A 27,996-nucleotide genomic window follows, 5' to 3' on the forward strand; every position below is an offset into this window, starting at 1 on the left:
TGATGTTCGGATTTTGCAGAATCTGGAAGTGCAAATTATGAATAAAAGAATTAAAACTATGTAATGTGTGAGATGGCTAAAGCCGAGGCAAGGAAGGTTGAAACTAAATTTGGACAGGAGCAACTTGGATAACTCAGGGCTGGCGGGTGGTGGTGACATCCTTAGAGACCATACATGTTCTTTTGTTTTTGATTTTTCAAAATATTTTGATTCTTATTCAAATATTGAAACTGAATTAAGAGCTATGTTTGAGGGAATAAAGATTTGCAAATATTTGGGTCATATCAGTATTGATATTGAATGTGATTTGAATATTGTAGTAAATTGGATAAGATCTAGTAAGTGCTCCTTGTGATATTTGTGAGATTTTTGGGAGCAACTTATTAGTTTATTGGAGGGAGTAGGCTTTTCGATAAATCATTGAAATAGAGAAGAGAACAAAATGGCAAATGCTGTGGCTCAACAAGGTGCTATGGGGAGGAATAGTTTGTTTACAAATAACAGTTAACTTCCTAAAGTTATCAATAGTTTGTATAAACTGAAGAAAATGGATACGACTTTTATAAAGTATGTTTAGCTAATTTCCTGTTAATATTGGTTTATGCTTATATGAGATTTTTTTTTTCTTTTATTTATTTTGTTGCGTGAAATTTGTTTTGTAGTTCCTTATTTTCTTTTGTTTGGACTTATAGCTCTATTTTGACTGGATGTTGGTGTTGTTTATTTTTTGGAAGACCTTTAAATCTATTGCTATCTCCCATTACTTGTTTTGTAACAACAGGATTCTATCACCAAAAGTAAAGGTTTATCAATAAATAAATAGAGGTACCACCCTTCTTCTTTTTTTTTTAAAAGAAAATAATAATACAGAATATTTAAATTTATTCAAATTCACTCCAATATAAATTTAAAATCTAAAATTCATGTTTAATTGTCACCAATCAACCACATGGCCTTTCGAACTGTGTCATCACAGTGGCACAGCATTTTCCCTAATTTAATATTTCTCATTTTCTTTCTTTAATCATTGATAAGAGCAAAGAAATCAAAGTTCATTCAAACTGATCATCTGGACCAAGTATTTCTCGGGCAAGTTAAAAAAGCAGTAGGAATTAAGGCCAAGCTTGAAACTTTAAAATATATATATCAAGAAAAATATGAAAATTTATTTATTTCTAGTTTTAAATTTTTTTTATCAAATAAATACACATGTATATGCCATTTATGCTTAATATTCTTAATTTTTAATTTAGAACAAGTTTTTATTTTAGTAATAATTGGCATAGAGAAACACAATAACAATAAAAAAAATTCTTTATTCTTTTTATCGAACAAAATCTTTAATCCACAATGATAAGAGGACATGACTATCAATATTTACAAAATCTTAACTTGATTTTGTCATACTTATCATTCAAATTTTCATTCCATTCCTTTGCTACCCCATTTCATTCCACAAACCATACAGAACGTAATGTTCCTCATTAATTGTTCAATCAATATTTTCAGATACATCAGCAGAGTATAATCCTTTTAACCTGCCAAGAAGAGAATTTTAGCAATGTTGCAATATTAATATTTAAATACATTTCACCGTCTGAAGAATGCCCCGAGGCTGAAAAGAACAGAAAAAAGACCAAGAAGACTTGGCATGCTTCATGCTAGGGATTCATAACAGGGTTCCAACAATTAAAATAGCTTCTCTTGGGAAGCTGATGTTAATATTAACACAGGAATTATAGGCAGAAGAACCAAAACCATAGTGAAGGTGCTGTGCTAGCTAGTGCCAAGAACTCCACAAATGCATACATCCCAAAATCTATGCAATAATTTATTAGTGCAAGGGCTTATTGCTTAGGCTAGAATTTGGAAAATCCATGACATCAAGCATCCAATACAAATAAATAAGAGATCATTAAACAATCTCTGTATTCATCACAAAAGAATTCTGAATTTCCCGTTCTGTGGTCTTGTATAAGATGAAAGACAGAATTGGACACATGAAAACCGAAACACCAAGCATGCTCCCTTCTGACTGAAACTTGGATATCGAAATTATATGAAAAATACAACAACATGAACACAGGGATTTCTTTATATCTGAAAAAAGAGGCTATCCTAATATTTACGTGTAGATTCAACAAGAATGAGACAAAGATGGAGAGTGAATACATACTCTAGACAGGTGAAGAGGGCAAAGTTGAAACCAGGCCATAATCCATACATCATTATTTCCAGGGCCACCTGCAGTATCGCACTACATAGGTCCCCTCATGCTGCCACCAATGCCCTCCATGAGAGCGTATCTCATGTCTTCAGATGGTTTCCAATGCCGCTTCCTCTGATTTATAAACCAGTTGTTAATCTGCTTTGGGTCCAATCCGGTAATCTCAGATAAATTCATTTTCTCCTCTTCCTGGACAATCATCCATTCTTTTAGTGCATAGAGAACCACTGCAGAAGTGTTCAAAAAAGAACAAGCATCTAAACAGGGCAGAGTTACCCTCTTCAAACATTTTAACCTGGAAAAAAAACCACTCCACTCGCTATGTCTAATGAAGAATTCAAACATATCAAACAAGCATGCATGCACATGCAGATACCACACTAAGAACCTGATTGTGCTAAGCTGCAAGGTTTTTCCTAAGGAAACCAGATTTTCTTGATCAAAGAAAATTCACGAGGATGAAAGTAGAACGTAGAACATAGACTCATCAATGGACATAGTTTTCATTTTACATGTCATGATTAGAAATATCCTCAGACCAATCAGCAGCAGAATGAGCATAAAGCTCCAGGGAAGAAGTTGAATACAATAGTAAGTTGTGAAAATAGCCCCTTAAAAATAACATGAGATCTACTGGGACTAAAGACTTAGTTGTTGCTGCTGTTGTACAAGTAACAGAAGATAAAAGGCAGCCATAAGTAGTCTGGGTGTAAAAACGGACTGACTTAACAACATGAAGAGCACGGGCTACATCACGACAGCTGTAAGATGAACCAAAAGCCCAACTAGAAAGAGGTACAATGTAAATAAATTTAGGAACATCTCACGGTGGGGGGGTGGGGTGTGTGGGAATTTTTGCATGTAGCTCCATAGGAGTCTCAATGATCTTATTATCAGTCCACCTAGAATGCAAATCAATCTCACTAGGAAATCTAGCATTACTTGGATTAAGTCAAGATATCCTATACAATAAGAATTAGGATACCCAAGAAGCACTGAAGACCACCCAACTCCATCTAAAATGCATGCAATCAATGCCTATAGCATTGGACCAATGATTACCATATCATCCACAAACAATAAAGGAATATTTAAAGCTATCGGCAGAGTGACATACAAAAAGAGCATGATCATGAGCACCAGGAACAACACTAATCTGGGTAGCTACAAACTGCGAGCAATCATACCAAGCCTGAAGAGCACATTTCAGACCATAAAAGAGCATGCCACAAATGACAAACAGACCCAAATAGATGAGGCTCTTGGGAAACCTCATCTAAACAACTTCATTTAGATGCTCATTTAAAAAGCATTCTTGACATGTAGCAACAGATACTGACTGCAACGATAGCAATCAAGGTGCAAAAGTGTGAGCTATAACCATCTTACTAACATGAGCACCTGCTTCTTTGATTGATTGGACATCTTATTCCTGGGAAAATGCTTAAACTACAAACCATAGTTTTTTATGCAGTGCTAAATCAGTGAAGCATCAATTACTGTTATCTTGAAGTCAGTCCACTTTTTTTCCTCATCATTTGCAAAAATATTTATTAATTCTTGTTATCTAGGTGTCATTATCATGGTCTTAAACCAATGGGACGTTGCAAGATCATATTGACTTCACTGATCTTAATAAGACATGTTCTAAGGACAGCTTCCCTTTGTGTCATAAGCCAAGCTTGTTTAGGGAATTTGTTGACTTTTTGGAGTACGATCCCTGCTTTGATTATGACAAACCACAGTATCTCATCTGTGTGCTAAGTGTATGAACATGTTTACTTTTCTAAACACGGATGAAAGATGAGAAATGGAAGCCGAGAAGCACTTAAACAAGCACATCATTTGGCGCAATCCATGCTATTGCAAAGAAGCAGAGCATGAAGTTCTTTTGTTTTTCTTTCAAGTTGTATTGTATTGCATTATATTTTCTTTGGATCTGTAATAATCATATGGTTTGTAATAATCTGCATATCATGCATAATAGGTATTTAAGCTCAAAATACCTTAGAATGACCATAAGAACCATCATCTCTCAAACTTATATGACACATGCTTATTCACACAGGGTTGATGTAGCACAGAGGCCAAAATGGACTTAAATGCACATTATTAACTAGTCTCGGTCGACCAAGACCTAGGCAATATGAAATGCCTCGATCGACCAAACTGGTTGGAGGTCGACAATTGACCAAGGCCTGAGCAACCGAACCTAATTTGAACTAATTGTCCACGGTCGACCGAATGCTCAAAGTAACTTTTCCCACTGTCCTCGGGCGATCGAACTTTAAGTTCAAAATTACCCCGAATGACCGAATTATGAAGTTCGGTAGGGCGACCGAACCTTGAGCATTTGGAAAATCACCTAGGCCCAGCCACCCGAACTTTCCCTAGGACACCTAAACTTGAAAAAATAACTTTTCTATCTGTGTCTGTTCGGGTGTCCAACCCTAAGGACCGCGTGACCAAAACTCTTGGGTTGTCTTATTTTTACCGTAGTTAATTAAGGGTAATTGGGGTTAATTTTTAATTAACCTTTCTCAAAATCCCCAATACATCCCTAACGGTCAAAATTTGAGGGATATCTATTTATACCCCTCATTTGCCTTGATTAGGAAGAAGATTAGCAAAAATTCTCTCAAATCTTTTATACTTCTTTTGTTATATACTCAATATTCCAAGCATATTTTTTTATATACTCTTTTACATATTTATTAGCAAATATCATTTTGAAATAAAGAGTTTGTTTTTCTAGTTCTTCTAACTTGCAAATCAATTGCAAGGTGTAGGAAGATTTGATTGTGTTATTGTGCATCATTCAAAATCATTTTCCTTGGCAAAATACTCTCACAATACCATACGTCTTGAAAATCTTTTTGAGAGTAATTGCTTGTGTGATTTTCCCACAATATTTCACATATAAATAGTTGTTTGGGAAAATCGTGTTTTTGGCTTCCGAATCTTGGCATCCTTATTGCCAAATTTGAAAGCTTGCATACTTCTTTTGATAAATCTATTGTAAGCTTAAACCCTAAGTATCTGCTATGATTAAATTTGATATAATATTTGTGTGATACTTGATTAGGGTTTCGAAGCAACCTTGAATATTCACTTGTTGAATATATTATCTAAAATTAAATTTTCAAGATCTCACTTGAGCATTAAAGCATTAAATACTATTATCTGTGAGTGCATTAGTTATTGCTTGTGTGTATCTGTACATATTTGCTTATTGGAGAAGCATTTGAATTGTACGCAAATTCTATATTCATTGTTATATTTCAGGTGTGGCCTAAGGGGGTGTTGATCTAACCCGTAAGGATCGGTTGTAATTCAGGCGTGGCTTCAGGTGGGTCTTCTCCGCCCCTTTAAAGAGAGGTTGTAAAGGTTGAGATTAGCCCTGGTAATTTGATTTGGTGTTGTAAACGGTGCCACTCCACCCGTTAAGTGAGCAATAGTGGTAATTCTCGAGCTTGCGAATTGAGGCGGGGACATAGGTAGTATTGGCCGAACCTCGATAATATACTGTGTGCGCTCTTTTCATTTCCGCAATTTATTTACTGCACATGTATGTTATTTTTAATTGACTGTGAATGCTGCGCATAATTTAATTTTCGCACATTACATTTATCTGTGCATTTGGGATTGCATAGACATACCCTAGGTTGTGAAATACTGTTGTTTATATAAATTGTCCAAGGAAAGTTTAAATTTCCAATTCACCCCCCCCCCCCTTTCTTGGGAATACACCAATTCCAACAGAATTAAACTTTCCTGTGACTGCTTATCTTGTGTACATGGGATGGGTAACCATCATGTAGCTAGTAGTATGGGTTTCATTCATTGAATGTGATAATACCTTAGTGTAAAATCGGAGTATGACTCCTTTGTCAGTTTTTATGTTTCCGAGTATCAGAGTTAGAATAACATAGAAAACTCTTTAGAGGAGGTGAGTGTTCATCAATCATTATAAAACTCACTATCTTTTGTAAATGTTTTTAGCCTACTAGCTTCCCTTGCTAAACACGCATTGCCTATGAAGGTGTTAAAATGAATTGCATAACTTTACAGTTTACCGTGCGACTTTTGTCTACTTGTATATTTGTTTACAGCTTCCACTTAATTATGAATTCAATGGTAAGAAGTTGTTCATGTGGTGTAACTGCAAAATACTTTCGGTTGACTAGTTAAGCAAGAGTTCTATAACTAGAGCCGCACAATCCTTCACTGGGTGTGAAAAGTTAAACCCAGCTAGGTTGATTTATTAGTGAATTCGGTTGCCTTCAAATTGTGAGATTCTATGAAGAATTGCTAAGAGATCATGCCAATCAACCAAGAGAATTAAGGTGCTATAGGCTTAAATTAAGACAACCAACCATGTGGCTGTGAGATGGCCAAAGTTGTTGAACATGTTGATGCATTGGAATGATCACAACAACATCAACAAGGTTCTCTTGTGGAAACGTCAAACTTTCACTTTATGTTAGAAGCTTTACAGATCCATTTGAGACTGTCAAGATGAACTTGATGGTTCCTGATATTGGGAATACTCTACGGGGCTAGAGTATGGAAGAACATGGGTGCCAAAACCTTGAGTATATAGGGGTTCTTGTGATGCTAAGGAGTTGGAGAACTTATTTGATATGTAACAATACTTTCGTGTAGTTCATCGACTCGGAGGAGGCAAAAGCATCCATGGTGACAATTTACTTAAATGGTAATGCTAAGTTGTAGTGTGTAACCAAGTACGATGAGATTTAAAATGGATGGTGTATTATTAAAAGTTGGGTAGACTTGAAGAGAGAGCACAAGGCCCAATTCGTTCTTGAAAATGTTGAATACAATGCTTGGTGCAAATTGCGAGACCTCAAGTACATTGGTACAACCATAGAGTAAGTAAAACAATCTTTGCTTTGATGTTGAACATATGGGACATGCTAGAAAAAGATAAGCTATTTTATTTTCTGGAGGGGTTGAAACTGTAGGCAAAGATAGAACTCCATCAACAATGCCAAGTGCATAGGTTGTCGCAAAAACACTTGACTGACTACACTGGAAGAGTTCCACAATGTCCAAAGAAAATCGCCTATTCGGTATAAATATTGGAAATCCTTTCAAGAGGGGCAAACCCGAAAGTGGGGGAGTCGACATAAAGGTATCAACTTTAAAGGAAGCTTCATTGTCTCAGCCTTTCAACACAATTAGAGGTAAGGGTGAGCTGGCATGTGTCTACTGTCGAGGCCCTTGCAGAATTGTTGATTAACCTCACAAGTCATTGTTCAATGCATTGCAAGTTTCCATTTGGAGGGGGTGCAAAGACAAGATAAGGACGTGGAGGAAACACTAAGAATGAGCGCAATGCAGTTACTCAACGCATTAAAGAGACAGAAGAAAGAACCAGAGGCTACCCAAACTAAAAGGTTAAGGTTTGTGGATTTATGGATCAATGGGAAGAGCAATTGTGCTATGGTGGATACCGGGACTACCCATAACTTTGTCTCATAGGCGGAAGCGTAGAGAACCAACTTGAACTTGGAGAAGGATTTAGGATGATAAGAGTGGTTAACTCAACAAATTAGCATGCTCTGGGAGTAGCCAAGAAAGTGATTGTGAAGCTTGGATAGTGGACAAGACACACAAATTTCACAGTTGGGCCAATGGATGATTTTCAAGTGGTACTTGGAATGGAATTCTTGAGTGACACAAAGGCAATACCAATGTCCTTTGTTGCTTCCCTTTGTTTGATGGGAAATCACCCTTGCATTGTGCAAGTTGCCGCAAAGAAAGAAGACAACGAGAGGTCCCTCTTAGCCATGCAGCTCAAGAAAGAATTGAGGAAGAGTGAGTGGACATATTTGACTTTGTTAGAGGTGAAGGAAGGGGTGCCAAGAGTGGGTGCCTACTGTCAGCCAAGATATGTTGGATGATGATCAAAAAGTTATGATGCTTGACAAGATACCACACAACTTGCCTCCACGATGAGGTTTGGAGCATAAGGTAAAATTGTTACTAGGGGTGAAACCTCCTACTAAAGTGTTGTCCCAAGTACGCTTTCATAGTTGATAGAGTTAAGGAAGCAACTTGATGAGTTGTTAGAAGCGAGTTATATACATTCTTCAAAAGCACCATTTGGAGTACCAATATTGCTTTGGAGGAAAGATGGTGGAAGCGTGTAGTTGTGTGTGTCCTACTATGCACTCAACAAAGTGACCATGTAACAAGTATTAATTGTTGATTTGTTTGATCAACAAAGTCATGTCAAGTACTTCACCAAACTTGATTTTCGGTTAGGCTACTATTAGTTGAGAATAACATATGGTGATGAGCCGAAGACTACTTGCATCATGTGGTATGGTACTTATGAATTCTTGGTGACGTCCTTCAGGGAATGCGCCAGGCACATTTTGCACACTTATGAACCAGGTGTTTTATAAGCACCTTGACAAGTTTGTCACAATATACCTAGATGACGTTGTCTACAGTTCCATTTTGGAAGAACATGATGAGCATCTACAAAAGAGGTTCGACATGATAAAGCGTAACAACCTTTATGTAAAGAAAGAAAAGTTCTTTTTCACTTAAAAGTACATCAAATTCCTTGGTCATGTGGTCGAACAAGGTTGTATTTGGATGAATATGTAGAAGATGAGAGCTATTCAATATTGGAAGATCCCAACAACAATTAAAAAGTTGCGTTCTTATCTTGGGCTCGCTAACTATTTCCAGAAGTTCATAGACGAATAGTAGAGGAGAACTGCCCCATTGATAGAACCGTTGAAGAAGGGTCAGGTGGAACTATACGGAGGAGTGACAAGGAGCCTTTGACAACTTGAAGGAAGCCATGGTGCAAGATTTGGTACTTGGTCTTCCAAACATAATGAAGCCCTTTGAGGTACAGATAGATGCATTAGACTATGCCCTTGGTGGAGTCTTCTTACATGATGAACATCTTACTGCATACAAAAGGTGAGCTTAGTGAAACTAAGCTGAAGTATATAGTTCAAGAGAAGGAGATGCTAGAAATCATACATCGTCTATGTGTGCTGTGGCAATACCTACAAGGGTTGAAGTTTGTGATGAAAATAATTAACTTCGCAGTTAGTCATTTCTTTACACAACTTATGTTATAGCCCAAGTAGGCTCGTTAGTGAGAATTTTTGGTAGAAATTGATTTCTCATTCAAGCACAAGAAGAGGTAGAACCAAGTCGCAAATGATTAAACAGGAAGCCTATGATTGCCGCCTTGCAACTGGTAACTCATTTGATGACAGTAAGATTACCATGATGTGGGAACGTATTAATGAGAACCTTGTCAAAGATCTTGTTGCCAAAAACCTCATGAAGTTAGTGGATTTAGGCAAACTGCGCCAATTTTGTATAAAGGGTGAACTACTAGTGACACATGGTAATCAACTCGTTATGCCTCGAGTTGGAGATGCGAGGAAAACATAGAAAAAGATTAACACGGAGAAATGCTCCCTTGCCTTAACCCTATTGATGAGTTGAAAAAATCAAAGGAAACATCATTGATGAGAATAAAGGACATGGCCGATGAAACAAATTTCCAAATCCATTTCCTCCATATCAACCCAAAACTCATGTTCATAGCAAAAAAGAGAACCCCAAGAAACATGATAAAATGCTTTTTCCATGTCTAACTTATAGATCACCCCATTGTTTCCTTCATTCCGCTGTCCACCACCTCATTGGCAATAAAGATTGCATTGAGGCAAGTCTCGACAAAAGCATCCTAGAATGGTCCCAAAACTTCTCCCACCCACCACGGCCTCCAACTTGTTTGCTAAAACCTTAGGTATCAATTATAAATGCTCCCACAAGATTGATCAGTCCAAAGTCAAAATGTTGGCCACCCCTTCTTTCTTGGGTATCAAGACTATAAGGTCTTGTTGACACAACTCGCAAAGTTAATTGTAGCATAGAACCTCTCAAGGATGGTCATAATGTTACTTTGAAGACCATCCCCCTCCCCACAAAAAAAACAAAAAACACTTGATAAACCCATTAGTTCCCATTGCTTTGTACTTGTTGCACTCCATTAGCACCTCCCCAAGTTCCTTGTCTAGAAAAGAACCTAAACTGTGATTGATATATATTTCAATCACATATAGATATATATTTCAATCCATACCTTCTAACTACTACCAATGGCTCTAGGTAAAATGTTTGCAAGTACAAGTTTTTGTAATAATTACTGATTGCTTCTTCCACCTCCATTTCTCCTTTAAATTCCCTAAAACAAGCTTCAATCTTGAAGATAAATTGCTTTTGCAATGATAATTGGAAATTCAATAAAAGATTCAAACAATATAGCTCATGATTTCTACCTTTATCAAATCTCCTCCATTCAGTTTATTCCAGCCAAATCTTTCTTCCCCACAAATCACCTTTCCCTTTTCTTGAAGGAAACACCTACTAGAGATTAATTTTCATCATGCTTACAGAGCATGAGAAATAAGTTTCTCCTCCTTACACTGATATCCCAAAAGGCCACCCCATTCTAGATTTTCTATTAGGCTTTTACCCCTTTCAGCTTGGATGGCACAAAGTCACATATAGTCACTTTTTTCTTAAAAGAATGTAAGAGATCTAGTATCACTCTTCATACAAAAAAAAAAAAACCCTTTATCATATTTTGAAAGGGAGAATCAATTTAAGAAAAAATTTACAATTTCAGTCAATTGAATGTATGTAGTCATTTTTTGAGAGGAAGGATAATAAAAATACAGACCTCTATTAAATTCAAATTATCAGCGAGGGCAACTCCCCAACTGAATTAAGAGTGGCTCTATCACTGCCATAATCTCCACTAACATGAATACTTGTCCTTTTCCATGAAGGCATCTTGAATTGAGTTACTGTGCTCATGTTTCTTTTTTCAATTCTCTTGGTCCTTTTATGGATTATCACATGCCATCACAAAGAACAGGAAAGGATGAGATTATAATATGATTACCGTTGGATATGGCCACCTATAGTGGGTGTTCCACCAGTTCAACAGCATGGTCCTTGCATCTTTGGGTAGCTTGCCTTTCTTCCTTTTCTTCAAGAATTCCTTTCTCAAATTGCTAAGATAGCCACTATACTTACGGAGGAGCATTTCTTTCAACTCTGAGTCACCTGGACGAGCACTAGAAGACTCTTGACTTTCTGATGCTTCTACCTCTCCACAACTTACTTCCTCATCTGAAGTTCCATCTGCTTCATCTGAAAAGACACAAAAAACAAAAGAGACTAAAAATTAAAAATAAGCTATCAAAATATTTTATGCAGAACCAATTGGAGTAATTTTGAATTATTCAGAACATGCAGCATATTTAACTACAGGGATAACAAAAAGGACTCGAGAAGGAAAATAATGTCACTTTTAACTTTTCAGGAATCAGAAATAAATAAATTGACATTTTCAACATGGAAATCACTCAGTCTGTCTAATCCGTGAAGAACTTCTCTAACAATAATTAAAAGAACTTCAAGAAGTTTTCAATAATCCAGTCTGCACTTTTTTGGTCATAACATTCCGAAAAAGCCCTTCAACATTCACATATAAACACTCAAAATTATATATATCAAATATTTAAAAACTTAAAATAGCCCACTAACATTTGTAACCATTTAAAACTACTCATAATTACAGAAAAAATTTAAAAATTTTAAAACATTGTAGCAAAAGCAACTTTTTCATCCCCTATTAATACCTTCATCTGACTGTCACATAAATTAATACATTTAATCTACAGTTTCCACATTTTAACTTCTCCACTCATAAAACAGTTTACAGTAACTTCGCTGAGTTGAGATGTAAAGCTGCTGAGTTGAGGTGCTCTTGACTTCTTAACTTCACAGCTCCAAAAAATGCATCATCTTCAAAACAATATTAAATCTAATATCAATGCCTCTAACACAATACCAATATTAAGGTACATGAGAACAACAATGGCTCCATCCATATTGGCAGCTAAACTTGTCATGATAAAAAACAAATGAATCTATGAAGCCACATGGCAACTTATCAGCGTGGCTTAAGAGACATCTAATGCATGTATCAACAATAATCAGAGGATAACATCGCATCAGTATTAGCCTCAAACATCTAACTCCATGCTATAGTTTATGTATTCCTGTCCACAGATTATCATCAGGCTGACAAATAAGAAATTCTATGTTGCTGACAACTACAAATTCTAGGTTTCACAATACACCTTGAGAGTTGAGAGTCGGAATTAGCAGAAGTTGGTAGTCAACTCCAAATTTCGCATCATGGTAGAACAACATGAACGCATGATAAATGAGGCATAGGCAGCATGAAGCTATTGGTTGTTCAACCTTTCATTTTAGCAATAAGGTAAAGGAAAGAAAAGATGACTTGGAAAGTATAAGAAACAACCAAAGAAGTTCATCACAGATTCACATCCAGTTACGGCACCCTTTCCATAGAATCAAGGCTTGCCTGTTTTTTCCTTTGGAGTTTGAACGAAATTCCATCGTTAGAAGCCAACTCCAATTGTTTATCTTAAGACTAACCACTTAAATATTGAAGACTAGAAAGCAGGGATGCAAGCTAAAACTCCAGCCTACTGTGAAAAAAGTTAGGTTAAAGGTTCCTTGAACAACACATTGTTAGAATGTGCCTCTAACATGTCAATGTTCGTTGTTGGACTTGAAAAATTACTCTAAAAATCTTAATTTGGAGGATTCTTCGTATTTTCAGTTCCCTAATTTTTGAGATATCTTGTGCTTCAAGGTATTTCTAGTTTAAGTGGGGTTTTGTAATCCTATAATTATGGGATGTTAGGGCAACAGAGTGAAGACCAAATTATGTGAGTATTTGTGTGTAGATGGGGAATACTCAAACATGAGGTGAGCGCGTTGAGTCAGTACTCCATGTACATCTATTTACATCAATGTTTGTGGGTTTTCTCTTTCATTTGTACATGTAGGCCAAGTGGAAGGACCAAATCACATCAAATCTTTCATGTATTGTGTGGGTGTTTGCTCACTAATTCATTGTGCAGCTTCGTACACTTAAGCACTTAACTAGTGTCTATTCAAACACTATTACCTCTAGAAAATTTTGATATGAGAATATGTTAAGCCCCATGGTTCAATGTGCTTGGGCTTGCTACATGAATGAATAACAAGTTGACTCAAAAGCTTAAGCCATCTAGGTCTTGAGTCAATCCATGTGCAAAAACACTCTTCCTCCCACTTTTATGCAACACACAGGTGGAGGAATTCCCAACAATTTCCCTTGTTGTTGAGTTTTTAGCACTTCCCCTTGAGCAAAAGCCAACAACCCCTTACAAGTGGGTCCAACTCCCCAATAGTTGCTTGTGCAGGCATTTAGCACCACTTTATTACATTCTTCATGTTGTATTCTGTATGCCCTATTGCCTTTTGAAGTTTGAACCAGCCCATGTCCCATGTGTTAATCATCCATCTAATCAGTCTACATGACTCTTATTGGCCTTCATCATACACTTGGTCCTTCAATTATTAGCATGCAAGAGAATTAACTCTTACACCTCCATTTACATCTCTACTCACCCACTCAACAGCTATTCACACACTAACTTGACCAAAAGCTTAAACTATTTAGGCCTCAAACCCATCTATGTGTATTAGGCTACAAGCCACTCTTCCGTCTCATTTCTATTTGATAAGGCAACTCACAAGTGAAATTCCAGCCAAAATATATCCAAAGTAGATCTGCCCCTGCATGCTTCTTTTCCTACTTTATAATGTTTTTACCAGTTTTAGACACATTTCTTATTCTCTTTTAACAAGTTATAGAACAGTTTCAAGGCATCTTATTTAAGAGTTATGCAAACAAGACAAGCATTTTCAAGATCACTTTAGTTTAGGACATTTGTAATGCTCTATCCAGTTCCTTTGTTTCAGTTTCATGAGCTTCTGTCTTGTGGCAGGAGTTTTATGAGTATTCTTATCAATAGAACAACAATCTTACTCCCTCTTCGGTTGGTACATATCTTGCAACAAACAATCTGCATATAGTTAAGACTCTAACAATAGAAAATATAGGAATTAAAGAGAAAAAACAATAAAGAACAATCAGACAGAAGGGAGGGTTTGAATGATCTGGGACAAAATCCTAGGTCTAATATTATACAAGGTGAGGGGGAAAAAATCTACTCAGCCAGCCGACAATACAAGAAAAATAGCTAAATCCCTAATGTGGCATTGTTTTGCAGAGACAACCAATGATTCCCGGGAATCTTCATTGATTATCCCGTATTTCCACATTTGATTCATGTTGTATAACTGGGTATCCCATTGACGAATGGTACATATTCCCGTAACACTCTTCACACGCGAGTGCTTGGTATCCTATTTCTGTTTAAATAGGTGGGTATCCAAATTTGCAACCTAAAAGAATTCATTAACCAGAAAAAATACCCTGATTATCTTTTTCAAAAATCCAAAAATAACCTCGAGCATTTATAACCTATTTCATTTCCAATCTTGCACCGTCTCCCCCTCTCACTCTCCTCACCATGACTACTCCCTCATTGTCTTCCTCTTATGTTAATTATAATGTTTTTAATGAGTTGGGTAATTATTTGATATTTTCTTTTATTTTCTAAAATACTATGCAGAAGCTTCTTTTTTTTTCTTTTTGAGTTTATCCAGCTTGAGGATAATTGGTAAATATAGATCATTTATTATTATTCAAAGGAATAAACAAACCTGGGAATGTCACAATCCCAGAAATCTTCCAATAATATGCTTATAAATCAAACCTGGGAATCCTATATTACAGGTATCAAGATTCCTAGGAATCACAATGCTGGAAGGCATCTGAGAAACCTCAAGCCAAATGCCACATACAATCCAATGCGATCCTTTCACCTTAAAGGCTTGAAACTCCTTTTGGTATATATATAGGTCCAACAAATATATGGGAAATTTAATCAGGTAGAAACATATAGAAAGGGAATGCTTCTAGGGGTGTACAAATATTATTGAAAAGTTAAAAAATCAGATTGTTTTACCTTTTGGTTCAAATTTTCAGTTATGGTTTTAGATTTCAGTTTTTAATTCATATAAACCAGTTGAATACCTATAAATATTTAATTTATAAGAATTTAGTTTATACATATTTAATTTATAAATTTTTTTCTAAAGATTCAATTTTTGAACATATTAAATTATGTTTACAAGATTTTAAAATATTAAATTAAAGCAGGGTTAAGAAAATCCTTCAACACTAAAAAATGTATACATCAAATAAAAATTAATATGAACACACAAAAATCAAGAATATCAAAATAGACGAATGCTAAACATAACAATATTAATTATTTACTATATCATTGTAGAAATCAAAATATTTGTTGACGAAATCAAGAAATGCATTCTGAGAGTAAAAAGGAGAAAGACATCTGGAATAATGACCACGGCAACAAATGAACCGAGCCATTCATGAGCTACTACTCGCTTGACTTTATAACAGTACATTCAAACTCATTTGTTGAGATAAATGGGCAAAGTTCAAACCAAAATTCACAGATCGCCAATTAAATGAGCTGAGCTTGAACTTAATTATGCTCAGTTTGCTAGGCTTGCGAGCTGGCTTTTTTAACAACTCATTTAACTAGTTTGCAAGCAAGCTCCTTAATAGCTCGCAGTAGGCTCATGAACTAAGTCATTAAATAAGTTCCTGAGCATGTTCATATAAAGATTGTTATTTGACTAGTTTGTGGGACTTCTTTTTCCAACCAGTGAAGAAAGATTCATTAAAGAGAATAGATGGGATGCCACCCAAGTACATACATCTAAAGGAAATCATCCATGCTGCTGGGTATCCAAAATATCAATAATTGTAAGTGCAAATGAGTCGACTGTAAATGAGTCCTAAATCAAGTTTCTAAAGCTATTATTTAAAATCTCATTTAAAAACTTGATTTAGGACTCACTTACATTTGACATCTCTTTATATATTTAATTTTTTTTTTTCAAAACATGTTCCTCTCAATTTACCATTTGTTAAGGACTTGAGCTTGAGTTCTTTAGCTTAAACCGAGCTTTTGAGCTATACTCAAGCTCATCTTGGTTATCAATATGAAACAAGCCTCACTTGGGTGGCCCTTGTGTCATATAGATGTTAGCCAAGCTCCACCAGTACCTTTTAAAACAAGCCAACTCAACTTGGCTCGGCTCAGCTCGGCTTGTTTGCAATTTTAGAATAATCCAAGGACAATGTATATACACTATAACAACATAAATGATTTAATGAGAAACCAAAAACAAAAAAAACAAAAAGAGAATGCTTATGACGTGAGCAAGCCAAATTAATAATTTGATAGGCTTTCATTGCCAGCTTTTTATGTACCACACACTAGATATTCACTAGATCACTCCCTCTTCTCAAAGCCTTCACATCCCCCAAAAAGCATACACGACACAAATAATTTAATTGGAAGAAAAAAATAAATTAAATAACATGACATGTATCATACTGATACATGTACACCCAAATTGATTAAGAACTAAAAACTAATTTAAAGCACACAAACACACTAGATATTCACAAGATCACTCCCTCTTCTCAAAGCCTTCACATCCCCCAAAAAGCATACACAACACAAATAATTTAATTGGAAGAAAAAAATAAATTAAATAACATGACATGTATCATACTGATACATGTACACCCAAATTGATTAAGAACTAAAAACTAATTTAAAGGCACAAATGTCATATTGACAGGCTTTCATGATCTTTAATGACATGACGTGTTTGTCTATGTGTGTACATGGAAGAGAATTGAATTGAAACCCAAATATATACTTAATTATACAAATTTAAATATTTTTCTTCACTATTTATTTTTACTCTTATTTGGCTTTAGTAAATTTGTTTACATTCATTACTATTAAAGCTAGATATACATTGTTGGCCCACAACCTAATAACTTAAGCTTTTGGATAAAATGGTAACCTAACATGGTATCGGAGTTAGTTACCAGAAGGTCCTACATTCTAGTCTCCTTGCTAGTGTTTATTGTGTGGTGTTTAAAAAACTTTTTATTTCCTGCAATGGGTGTTATTTATTATGTGCTCATTTGCACGTGTGAGGGAGTGTTAAAACTTGATATACATTGTTGGCTCAACACCTAATAGCTTGAGCTTTTAGGTTAAGTGGTAATCTAACAATTACTTTACATTTATTATTATTATCAATACTTATTGTTAATATTTTGCTATTATTAATCAATTTATTCATTTCAAGGAGAAAATAATAAAGGAGTGTCCTTGTTGTTGTTGCTGTTGTTGTTTTGATAGAAAAAGACTGCCATTAACTCAAAAGAGATAAGAAATTACAAAGATAGGAGGATAAGATATCCTCTTAAAAATAGACAACATACAATTACAATAAAGGCCCCTTCGAATCCCTCTGAAGATCAGATAACAATACTCCTTGAAAAATAATTAATATATAACCATTATTTTTCAATTATTAATATTATTATTATTAAAATTATTATTAACATTACTTTTTGTCAATGTTTCTTATCATAAATTAGTTTGTAATCTCATTATGTTTGTTATTTGTTAAGAATATTTTGTTTCGAATTTTTTTAGCTAAAAATTGATAAGAAAACCAAACCAAAACAATTACACTGTACTTGGGATTAGATTTTACAATTTATAATGACAATAGGCCAAAACCAATTACAAGCTAGCCGCATGATGTAGCTTTAGCTGCATGCTAACCAAAATATTGGGAGAAATTCAACACAAAACCATTTTAACAAACTCCTAAAACATTTTATCCAATAAATTCATCAAAAGCTGAGTTGCAAAGATATCAAAGAAAGGACAGGCAATAATATCTACCTTTTTTGTAATGCTAATATTTCCATATTTTTATAGAAAAGTTTACTCTTGTCATAGTTACATAATTTTCAAAAAACCAATTAAGTGATTCTTTCGGTTGATAAACATCAAAATCCTAAAAAAAGTCCATTAAAATCCTTCATAGTTCAAAGTCCAATGTTTTAAAAAACTCAATTGAGGCTCGCCTTTAGGCAAGGCATGCCTAAAATGCCCTAAGGCTCAATCTAAATACCAAATCCTTAAAAGGCTTATGCATTTGTTAAAAAGGTATGCCTTTTGTGTCTTTTTAGTTGAGGATTACACATTCTAGATGTGTGATTCTTAAGTTAGATTTGGCTAGAAAATTTTAACTCTGTGTTTATATAAAAACAAAACAACAAAAAAAAAACCAAGCCTTAAGTCCCACTAGGTGGGTCGGCTATATAAATTATTTTCCACTAATTTATACGATCATGCACAATTTCTTCCAACAAATTCTTACTGGCTTGCTATGTGGCCTATGTTGCAAGTGCCCAAACCATCTAAGTCGTCCCTTCCTTATTTTATCTTCTATAGAAGCTACGCCTAAGTTACGGCAAATATGTTCATTTTTTTAATTTATCTTGCAATGTTATTCCATTCATCCATCTAAACATTCTCATCTCGACAACTTTCACTTTTTGGATATGTTGTTTCTTAGTTTCCTAACAATCTAATCCATACTCATGACTAGTTTTATAGCCGTCGTATAAAAATTATCTTTTAATTTTAAGGGTATTTTACAATCATAAAGCACACTTGAAGCACTTCTCCATTTTACCCAACCTGCTTTAACTCTATGCATTACATTCTCTTCAATTTCTTCTTCAGCTTGCATAATAGATCCAACGTGTCAAAATCTAAAAGTATTATTTATTTCTACATCATCAAGTTTAACTTTGTCTCCAATATTCCTCCTACTATTATTGAAATTACATTTCATATATTTTGTCTTATTTCTACTTATTCTAAAGCCTCTAGATTCTAAAGTTTGTCTCCATAATTCTAACTTCGCCTCTACTCCACCCCTAATTTCATCAATCAATAAAATATCATTTGCAAACAACATAGACCATGGTACTCCTAGTCGGTTGATTCATCACTAAAACAAAAATATAAGTGCTCAAAGCAGATCCTTGATGTACACCTACTGTATTGGAAATTCCCTAGTCTCTCCACCTATAGTCCTTACACTAGTCGTTAAACCATCGTACACATTCTTAATGACATCAGTATACCTACTACGTACACATTTTTTTTTTTCTAAAACCCGCCATAGAACTTCTCGAGGTACCCTATCATACGCTTTCTTTAAATCAATAAATACCATATGCAAATTCTTATTCTTTTCCCTAAACTTTTCCACTAATCTTCTTAAAAGATATATAGCTTTTATAGTAGATCTCTCAGGCATAAAACTAAATTGATTTTCTGAGACGTTTGATTCAAGCCTTAATCTTAGTTCAACTACCCTTTCTCACAATTTCATCGTATGACTCATAAGTTTAATTTCACGATAGTTATTACAATTTTGAATATCTCCTTTATTTTTGCATATAGGTATTAAAGTGTTTTCCCTGCATTCATCTAACATTTTCTTAGTTTTTATAATTGCGTTAAATAAATTAGTTAACCATATAATTCCATTATCACCTAAGCATTTCCAAACTTCAATTGGGATGTTATCAGGTTCTATAAATTTTCCATTTTTCATTTTTTTTAGTGCAAACTTAACTTTGTTAACTCTAATCTTGCAAATAAATCTCATATTTTTAGTCTTTTCCTCGTTTGTCACTTTTAAGTTTAAGCCTTCTATTTGATTTCTATTAAATAGCTTACTAAAGTAACTTCACCATCTTTCTTTTATGTCTTATTCCTTAACCAAGAAAATATCATCCTCACTTTTTATATATTTTACAATACCTAAGTCTTACTTTTTCTTTCTCTAACTTTAACAAGTTTAAATATATCTCTTTTCCCTTCTTTTGCATCTAATCTACCATTCAAATTATTAAATGATCTGTGTTTAGCTTCACAAACAGCTTTTTTGCATCTTTTCTTGCCTTTTTATACTTTTCAAAGTCATCCATCTTTCCATATTTTTGCCATGTTTAATACAAAATTCTTTTTGGCTTTATGTGTTTTTGAACATTTTGATCCCACAATCGAAAATCTTTCTCTTGACTTACCTAAAATCTCTTTTGCTATTTTTTTTTTAATAGAGCTAGTTATCCTACTCCAAAGAGTGTTTGTGTCTACACCATCCTCTATAGTCCAATTACCATCTTTGATAATTTTATATTTAAATTTTATTATGTTTTCTCCCTTTAGGTTCCACATCTAGTTCCCTTACACTGTTTATTTTATCCTTTCTCTTCCATTTTTTAGTACATATATCTAACACTATTTATCTTTCAAGAATAGATGGACGAGTGGTATAACATTGAAAGATAAATTAAGGAATGAACATATTCGTGGTAAGTTAGGTGTAACTTCTATAGAAGATAAGATAAGGGAGGGATGACTTAGATGGTATGGACACTTGCAACGAAGGCCACATAGTGCACCTGTGAGGAAGAGTGACTTAGTTACTATGGGGGGCAAAAGAAGGGGTAGGGGTAGGGATAGACCTAAAATAACTTGGGAGGAGATAGTGAGTAAGGATTTAATATCCTTGAATCTATCAAAAGAAATGGTCCATGATCGCATAAATTGACGAAAAATGATTCATATAGCTAACCCCACCTAGTGAAACTAAGGCTTTGTTTTTTTGTTATTGTTGTTGTTGTTGTTGTTGTTGTATATCTAACACTAAAACTCTATATTGTGTGGTTAAGTTTTCTCTTGGGATAGCTTTACAATCCTTACATGATAAATGCTCTACTCTCCTAATTAAGAAAAAATCTATTTGACTTTTATTTTGTCCACTTTTGAAGGTTTTTCAGTGTTCTTCTCTCTTCTTAAAGCAAATATTCATTGTAATAAAATCATATGACATAGCAAAGTCTAAAGATCATCTCTCCAAGCTCATTTTTATCTCCATATCCATATCGTCCATATATCCTCTGGTTATCCCTTCCAATGTATCCATTCAGATCTGCTCCTATGAATATTTTTTCCAATCCCTGATATGCCTTGTATAATACTATCCATACATTCCCAAAATAGTTTCTTAATATTTTGATAAGCCTACTTAAAGAGTGTAAGCACTAATGATATTTATTATCTCTTGGCCTAAGACCATCTTGATTTTTATAATTCTATACACTGCACTATTTACATCTACAACACTATCTTTTAAGTTTTTGTCTACAATAATTCTTACCTCGTTTTTATGTTTTTCTTTTCCAATGTACCAAACTTTAAAACTTGATTTATCAATTTATCTAACTTTCTCCCCCACCCACTTAGTTTCTTGGAGGCAAATTATATTATTGTTATTTTTTCTAATCATTGTGTCCACAATTTCCAAACTTTTACACATAGGTGTCCTTATCTTCCAAGTTAATATAATCCTAGTCTCCTAAACCAACTTCTTTACTCGTCCACCTCCAGAATGATGCGAAAACCCCCACATATTTGACAATGTACTAGGGCGCCAACACGCCACATCACTTAGGGGCGATGACCTAGCACACCCTCGCCCACTTTTTGCTACACCTGAGTGGTATAAAACGCGTCGCTTGTAGGGGAGGCTCGAGCGAAAGTTCAGCAAGAATTCATATCATAGTGATCTGACAAGTTTTACGCCAGTTGTTAGCTACCTAACACAACCCCCCTACTTTACTCGAACTTGGGACCGACTATGTTAAAATATTAGGACATTAAGTGCATCACAGGCGGAGTTCATGTTTATAAAAGTAAAAAAAAAAAGAGAATCATAATATGAGTTGATTTCTAAAACTCTTGAACCTCACCTTTCCAAAATAATTGATAATTTATCTTAGATCTTAAAAATAATTTGAACTTTATAATTTTATATCTAGCTATTGTCATTATTTAGATAATGAAGTCACGCTAGCAATTTTTGAATGGCCAACAAATAGTTTGCAAATTATATATGATGTTTTTTTTTTCACATTATATTTGTGATTTTCTTAATTTTTGTCATTATTAAAATTAATGTAATTTATTTAAAAAAAAAATTTTATCTAAAAATAAAATTCTCAAAAGGCTTACGTATCACCTCTTACGGGTTAAAATGCCTTCACCTTTTAAAACAATGGTTCAAAGCATATCTTACTTTAGCGTGAACCCTAGAAAAGAAAATCAAGTTTGATAATTGTGGACTTGTAGTCGATTTGGACCATTTGTAGATAGTCATATAAGAAAAATCAGAGTTCATATTTACTTCATTCAAATGAATAAAATTAATGTGGAACAATCTGTTTTCATATTTCGGAGAGGATTGGGTGACTCTTGTATCTATTCATTATTTTTTAAAGGTGAAGTTTTGGGGTTTCAAGAAGAACTTTCCAAGAGTCTACAATTTTTACACTGCTTTGGCTCAAAAGAAATGCTAGAATTTTCAAATATCAAAAGACTTCTCCTTCCCCGTTTAGTTGTACAAATTTGTTTCCATTTTTCAATATTTAGTTTTCCAAAGAATTATAAAAATTTAGCTTATTTTAATTTTTTCAAGACCCGTAAAAAAGATAAAAATAAAGAGTTCATTTAAATGTTCAAAATAATTTTTCATTTTTATTTCTAGATTTCAAAATAATCACAAAAAGAAAAAGACAACATGATTTCCAATTTTTTAAAATTTATATAAACTCATTTAAAATCATAGACTTTGGGGCTTGAATTTAGATTTGTGTGGATTTTGAAGAAACTCTATACGTAAATCCACATAAAGTCCAAGAACCAAATTTTCTATATAAATTTGAAAATTTGGAAAACAAGGAGGCATTCCTATAATTATTTAAAAAATTAAAATAAAATAAAAATATTTTCATAAGCAAATAGCGCCAAAATTGTTCATTGTTGTTCATTGATTTCATACAATTGTTGCACAAATGAAAAATTAGCTAACATTTTTTACAATTTTTGGGAAACTAAAATGAAAAATGAAAACTATTTTCCATAACTAAATAGACCCTTAATTTTTTTAGTTCTTTTTGGGCACATTTTTTTGGGTTATTCAGGGGTCTAATGTTTTATATTGAAAGGCAGCTTCAATGTAATTGCTTTTTTTTTTTTAATTTATTTTTTATTTATGTTTGGCTTGTTTTTAAGTTTCTTTCTTGGAGAACTTCTTGTCCTCCATCCGTTGTAATTAGTTAATAGATTTGTTCTATTTTTTTTTTATTTTAAAAGGAATAAAACTAATGTTGGCTGGGATCCAATATCCATGGAAAATAGCTAATTGTTGACCATGTTATGAAATAAATTACTCACCAAGTAGTAAAAAAGTTTTATTCTTAGATTTGTCTTGGTAAATAATTTGACATTACCAGAAGTAAAACATTTATAGTAATTTGGTAACTTTGTAATCGGGCATTTGTGCTAATGTGGTCATTCTAGGAGAGAAGGAACCCCAATAGGGTTTGGGCCTTTGGGATGATGAAGTATTGGATCTCCAGAGTGAAGTTGCAAAAGAGAAGATTGGGAGACCCAAGGAGGAGTATTTGATTATTGATTGGGATATCATGATTCTAAACTTCTAGAAATCAAGGAAAAACTGTTATATAAGATTACATATATCATTACCACATACATACGTACATAAACAAGCATACATGTGTGTAGTTTCAATTGTTAAAGCGGTTTTGCAAGCATTCGTTGGTTAATCCAACCCTTGGTTTAGATCCATATCTGAGTTGTTTATCAATTTATATCAAATATGACTTGCTTAGGGGATCAAATAAATAGGTTTCTAACCATTTTTGAAGTTTATTTGGCAGTCATGCCTAAAGCACCATTTTACTAATTTCAATATAAAGGTATGTAAATGGCTAGCACAATAGTTTGATGAACTAAAAAGTTTCCCAGACCAATAGTTAAGGATAGTAAAAGGACCTCCCTGGGCCACAAGGCTCCCTGCTTTGTGATGGTAGGAGGAGGGTCATCACAGTGGGCACAGCCTTATCGCTGCTTTCATGCACAGAGGCTGTTTCCTTGGACTCAAACCTGTGACCAACCAATCACAATGGAGCAACCTTACCGTTGATCCAAGGCCCACCCTCGCCTATTGTTAAGGATAGTACATTATTGTTTTCATTAATAAAAACTAACCAACCATAACCACATGCTTCGACCTGCATTGAATGTTGGATCATTCATTGAAGATAAAAGGGCATGAAACCCATACGAATTTTTACCATATGAGAAAATTGTATCCATGAGGCAAATAGAGGTTCGATCAATGTGGAAAGAATTTGCAATGGCTTTACATACTCTTGTGATAATTTTGACCATTGCTAAAACTATAGCTCTTGATACCCCCGTGGTGATGCAATAGGTGACAGATTTGGCCCTCCCTGATTTATTTAGGTGGAAATTCAGCACAAAAACCTGGATTTCTTTTAGTAATTGGTTGGAGTTGCTTTGAAAGGTTTAAAAATTCCCATAAATTTCTGAGCCATTTAAGGCAAGTTTGCAGGCCCCAATCAGCTGCTGCCAGCTTTAAAACACAAACCAGACCTATTAACCCTACGCACGTCCAACTCTGAACTCAGATTTCTTTATTATAAATTTATAAAAAATAATCAAAAATTTTATGCAGCACTCACACCCCATTTTTTGAATCAGGTAATTCCTCAACCCTTAATTTTTAAAACAGTAACCTATTTATTTTTACAAGTGATCTAGAACAACAAAAAACATATCACAAAGGAACAGATGCAGTCATATAGCTAGGGCTTTTGAAATAAAATTAGGCCTGGCATTTGTACCTTATTTAATGATGAAAATTTTTAAGGGAAAAAAGGCTTAAAGCTTATTTAACACATAAAGATACCACAAAACAGATCAAAACTCCTGCCAATGATTAGCACCAGTACTAAGGAACGTAGTGATGGGCATCTTAAATTAGGGTGATCAAATGATTGCTTTAGAGATAGTAACCTTATCAAATCATTTTTATATTGCTAAGGAGAAACTTCTAAGAAGCAAGAAAGCATTTAAAATCATTATAGTATAAAATATCCCATCATTATGAATTGCGTGATTCTCTTCAAATAAATTAACAAAAAAACATGTGCTACACTCTCCCCCCCTCCCCACTAATGTATAATCTTAATATGAATATAAACCTATCGTACCTATGTTCTCATAACTTTGACTAGTGCTACAATAAACCAACTAGAGACCTAAATCATACGGAAATACATAATAGCGTGTCTTTAAATTCGACAATGTTATATATCAAAACTTCCAAGTTCCAACCTCGATAAAACTTCAGTTATTTTTCAAACAAGGAGAAATTCTTGAATAACAACTAGAAAATTTTTGTTAGAAAATAATTCCAATATTAAGGAATATATCTACAAATAGTCTCTCTCTATTTTTTTTCTTTGTAGGATTTGCTAACTAGATAGAGCATGATATATTAAACTGTCTTTATTTGAGTGTTTCCCCTTTCACAAAATTTTCACTCATTAACTAATGCTTCAATAATTATCATTTCGACAACTTTACTCATTAAATTTCAAAAGAAAAAAAAAACTACTCACAAAATTGACCCAATGGAAATTATTTCCATCCAAAAAAACAAAAAAAAACATGGTAACACCATATAATAGTAGAACAACTAATTTAAAAATGTTATTTCATTCCACAACTGCGAACTTAGAGATTCTGCAAGTGGGCATTTCCCAGCATTATGTTTTCTTTCACTAGTCGTAATCAACCAAACATCTGCCCAGGATGAATGGAAAATGAGTTTCATCAAATAAAATTATAATAAAACCCACTCATTCATGCTAAGTTACAAAAATCAAGGCATATCTTTCCCAGAAAAGAGTGCAAATCTTCCAACCACCAACATAAATAAATAATACCCCATAAATCAATACAATATCTGAAATGTGAATCACCTTCGATTAATTAATTATGTGAAATTTGACTGAAAGTACATCCCTCTTTGACCAGATTTTAATATTTATCCAAATACCCTAGTCCTTAGCTAAAGAAATCAGAGCATTATCACATGCATCGCCAGTTTCAACACTGACAATCTTCAGAAATACATAAATAATATGTACATAATTTGAAAACGTGTTTATAGTTTCGTTATTCATGCTCATCACAATGTATAACATAAAATATTATTTTATGACCAAACCTCTTTAAAATTTAAAAATTAAAATAATAGAAAACATCAGATAACTACAGATATCAGCTGGTTGTAAGAGGACTCCACTGTGCGTACAGTACGCTCCGCTCATTTTAAAGATTCCTGCTTTTTTATTTTTCTAAACCGTCTACTGACTACTGTCCATCGTATAACCGCGCTTCACGCATGAAACGACATTACACGTGATATGACAAGGCGCAAGTTCATTGAAGAATGGATAAAATGCGCAGTGAGTGAGGCGAACCCTAACCTGAGTGATCACAATTTGCGAATGTTCCTTTGCAGAGATCATTGAGCTGCGATTCGATGCTGCTCAAGAACGTCGTCGCCTCATCGAATGGCTTCGATAGCTCCTCCTTGTATCTATGAAGAACCTCGCAGTATGATTCCTAAAATTCAATCAATCAATAAATAAATGCATAAACGATCAAGAAATAGAAGAAATCTTAATTAGTTACCATGAATTTGTCGAGTTCGGGATCGGCGCCGATGACGCTGCCGCTGCCGATGGAGTAGCTCGATCTATCCCGGCTGATTTCTTCCAGAAGCGAGGCCATCTCCGGCGGTGCACCAACCTAATATAAACATATATAAATGCATATATAAATGATAATACACTTGAACAGTCTACATCAGATTAAGGGGGGAAATGCGATAAAGAGCAGGTAATGACAGAGACCTTTCGGCATTCTATGTAGGCGGAAACGAGGGTAGGGTAGCGAGGATGAGTGGCGATTTTAGACTTGAGGGGATCCGAATCCGACATATTGGATCCGTTCATCTCCGGCTCAGGTTTCGGTTCGGGTTCCCGTTCCGGTTCCGGCGCGTCGAGTCGAAGCACGTTGCAATTACTCGGAGCGTAGAAGAACTGATCGGAAGTTGAGGCGAAGTTGAACGGCGCGGGTTCTAGGATTTCGTCGGAGCACGAAAGTATCGGGTCGAGCCTGTAGAAATCTTCCATCTCCGCCGATTCCGAAACGCACAGAGCCTCAAAAACTAAACATATACAAGCTCATGGACAGACGAAGGATCTGAAAGAGAGGAGACTTGACCTTGGAACTTGGAACCACAGGTGGTAAGGGTTTTAATGACTGCTTGCGTTCATGAATGAAAGGGACCGGACCTTTGCTTTTTGAGCTTTCAATATAGAGAGAAAAACAGGGGGGAGTACTGATGATGGTGATGGGGGTAGATGAGAGAGAGGGAGGGCTGAAATGGCAGGTCCGCACGCTCGCTGTCGCACGGCGGTGGTGGGGGTGGTGGCCGTGGATGTGCCACCCGTAATTATAGTAGTCGCGGCCGCGGGGACTTTTTTGTTTTTCTTATTTTTATTTTTAATTTTGGAGGATTGAATTTGACGGTGACATGAATCCTCCACGTTTCGGGAGGGGAGTGGCTGCGCCGGTGGGTCCCGCGGAACAGTGGAGTTTGCAGAGAAGACTGAAGAGTGAAGTTGGACTCCGGTACAACGCCTGTACTGTTCATTCCCACGCTCTCTCTCTTTCTCTCTCTCTCTCTGGGAGTGTGTGAGACTATGAGTCCACTGGTGAAAAGGAAGGCGAGACAGGGCACGT

The 27,996-nt window shown here is 34.8% G+C and overlaps 1 protein-coding gene across 1 annotated transcript; it reads right to left on the reverse strand.

Moving 5' to 3' along the window:
• Positions 1–1,810: 1,810 nt before the first annotated feature.
• On the reverse strand, positions 1,811–27,946 carry LOC131154244 (homeobox protein knotted-1-like 1). Its single transcript, XM_058106893.1, has 5 exons — positions 27,102–27,946; positions 26,881–26,997; positions 26,673–26,811; positions 11,202–11,452; positions 1,811–2,416 (listed from the first exon to the last, which is right to left on the reverse strand). The coding sequence occupies exons 1-5, from the start codon at positions 27,381–27,383 to the stop codon at positions 2,258–2,260; spliced, it is 948 nt and encodes a 315-aa protein (XP_057962876.1). The 5' UTR covers positions 27,384–27,946; the 3' UTR covers positions 1,811–2,257.
• Positions 27,947–27,996: the final 50 nt, after the last annotated feature.

Source organism: Malania oleifera, chromosome 4 (assembly GCF_029873635.1).
Source record: "Malania oleifera isolate guangnan ecotype guangnan chromosome 4, ASM2987363v1, whole genome shotgun sequence".
Taxonomy (NCBI): Eukaryota; Viridiplantae; Streptophyta; class Magnoliopsida; order Santalales; family Ximeniaceae; genus Malania; species Malania oleifera.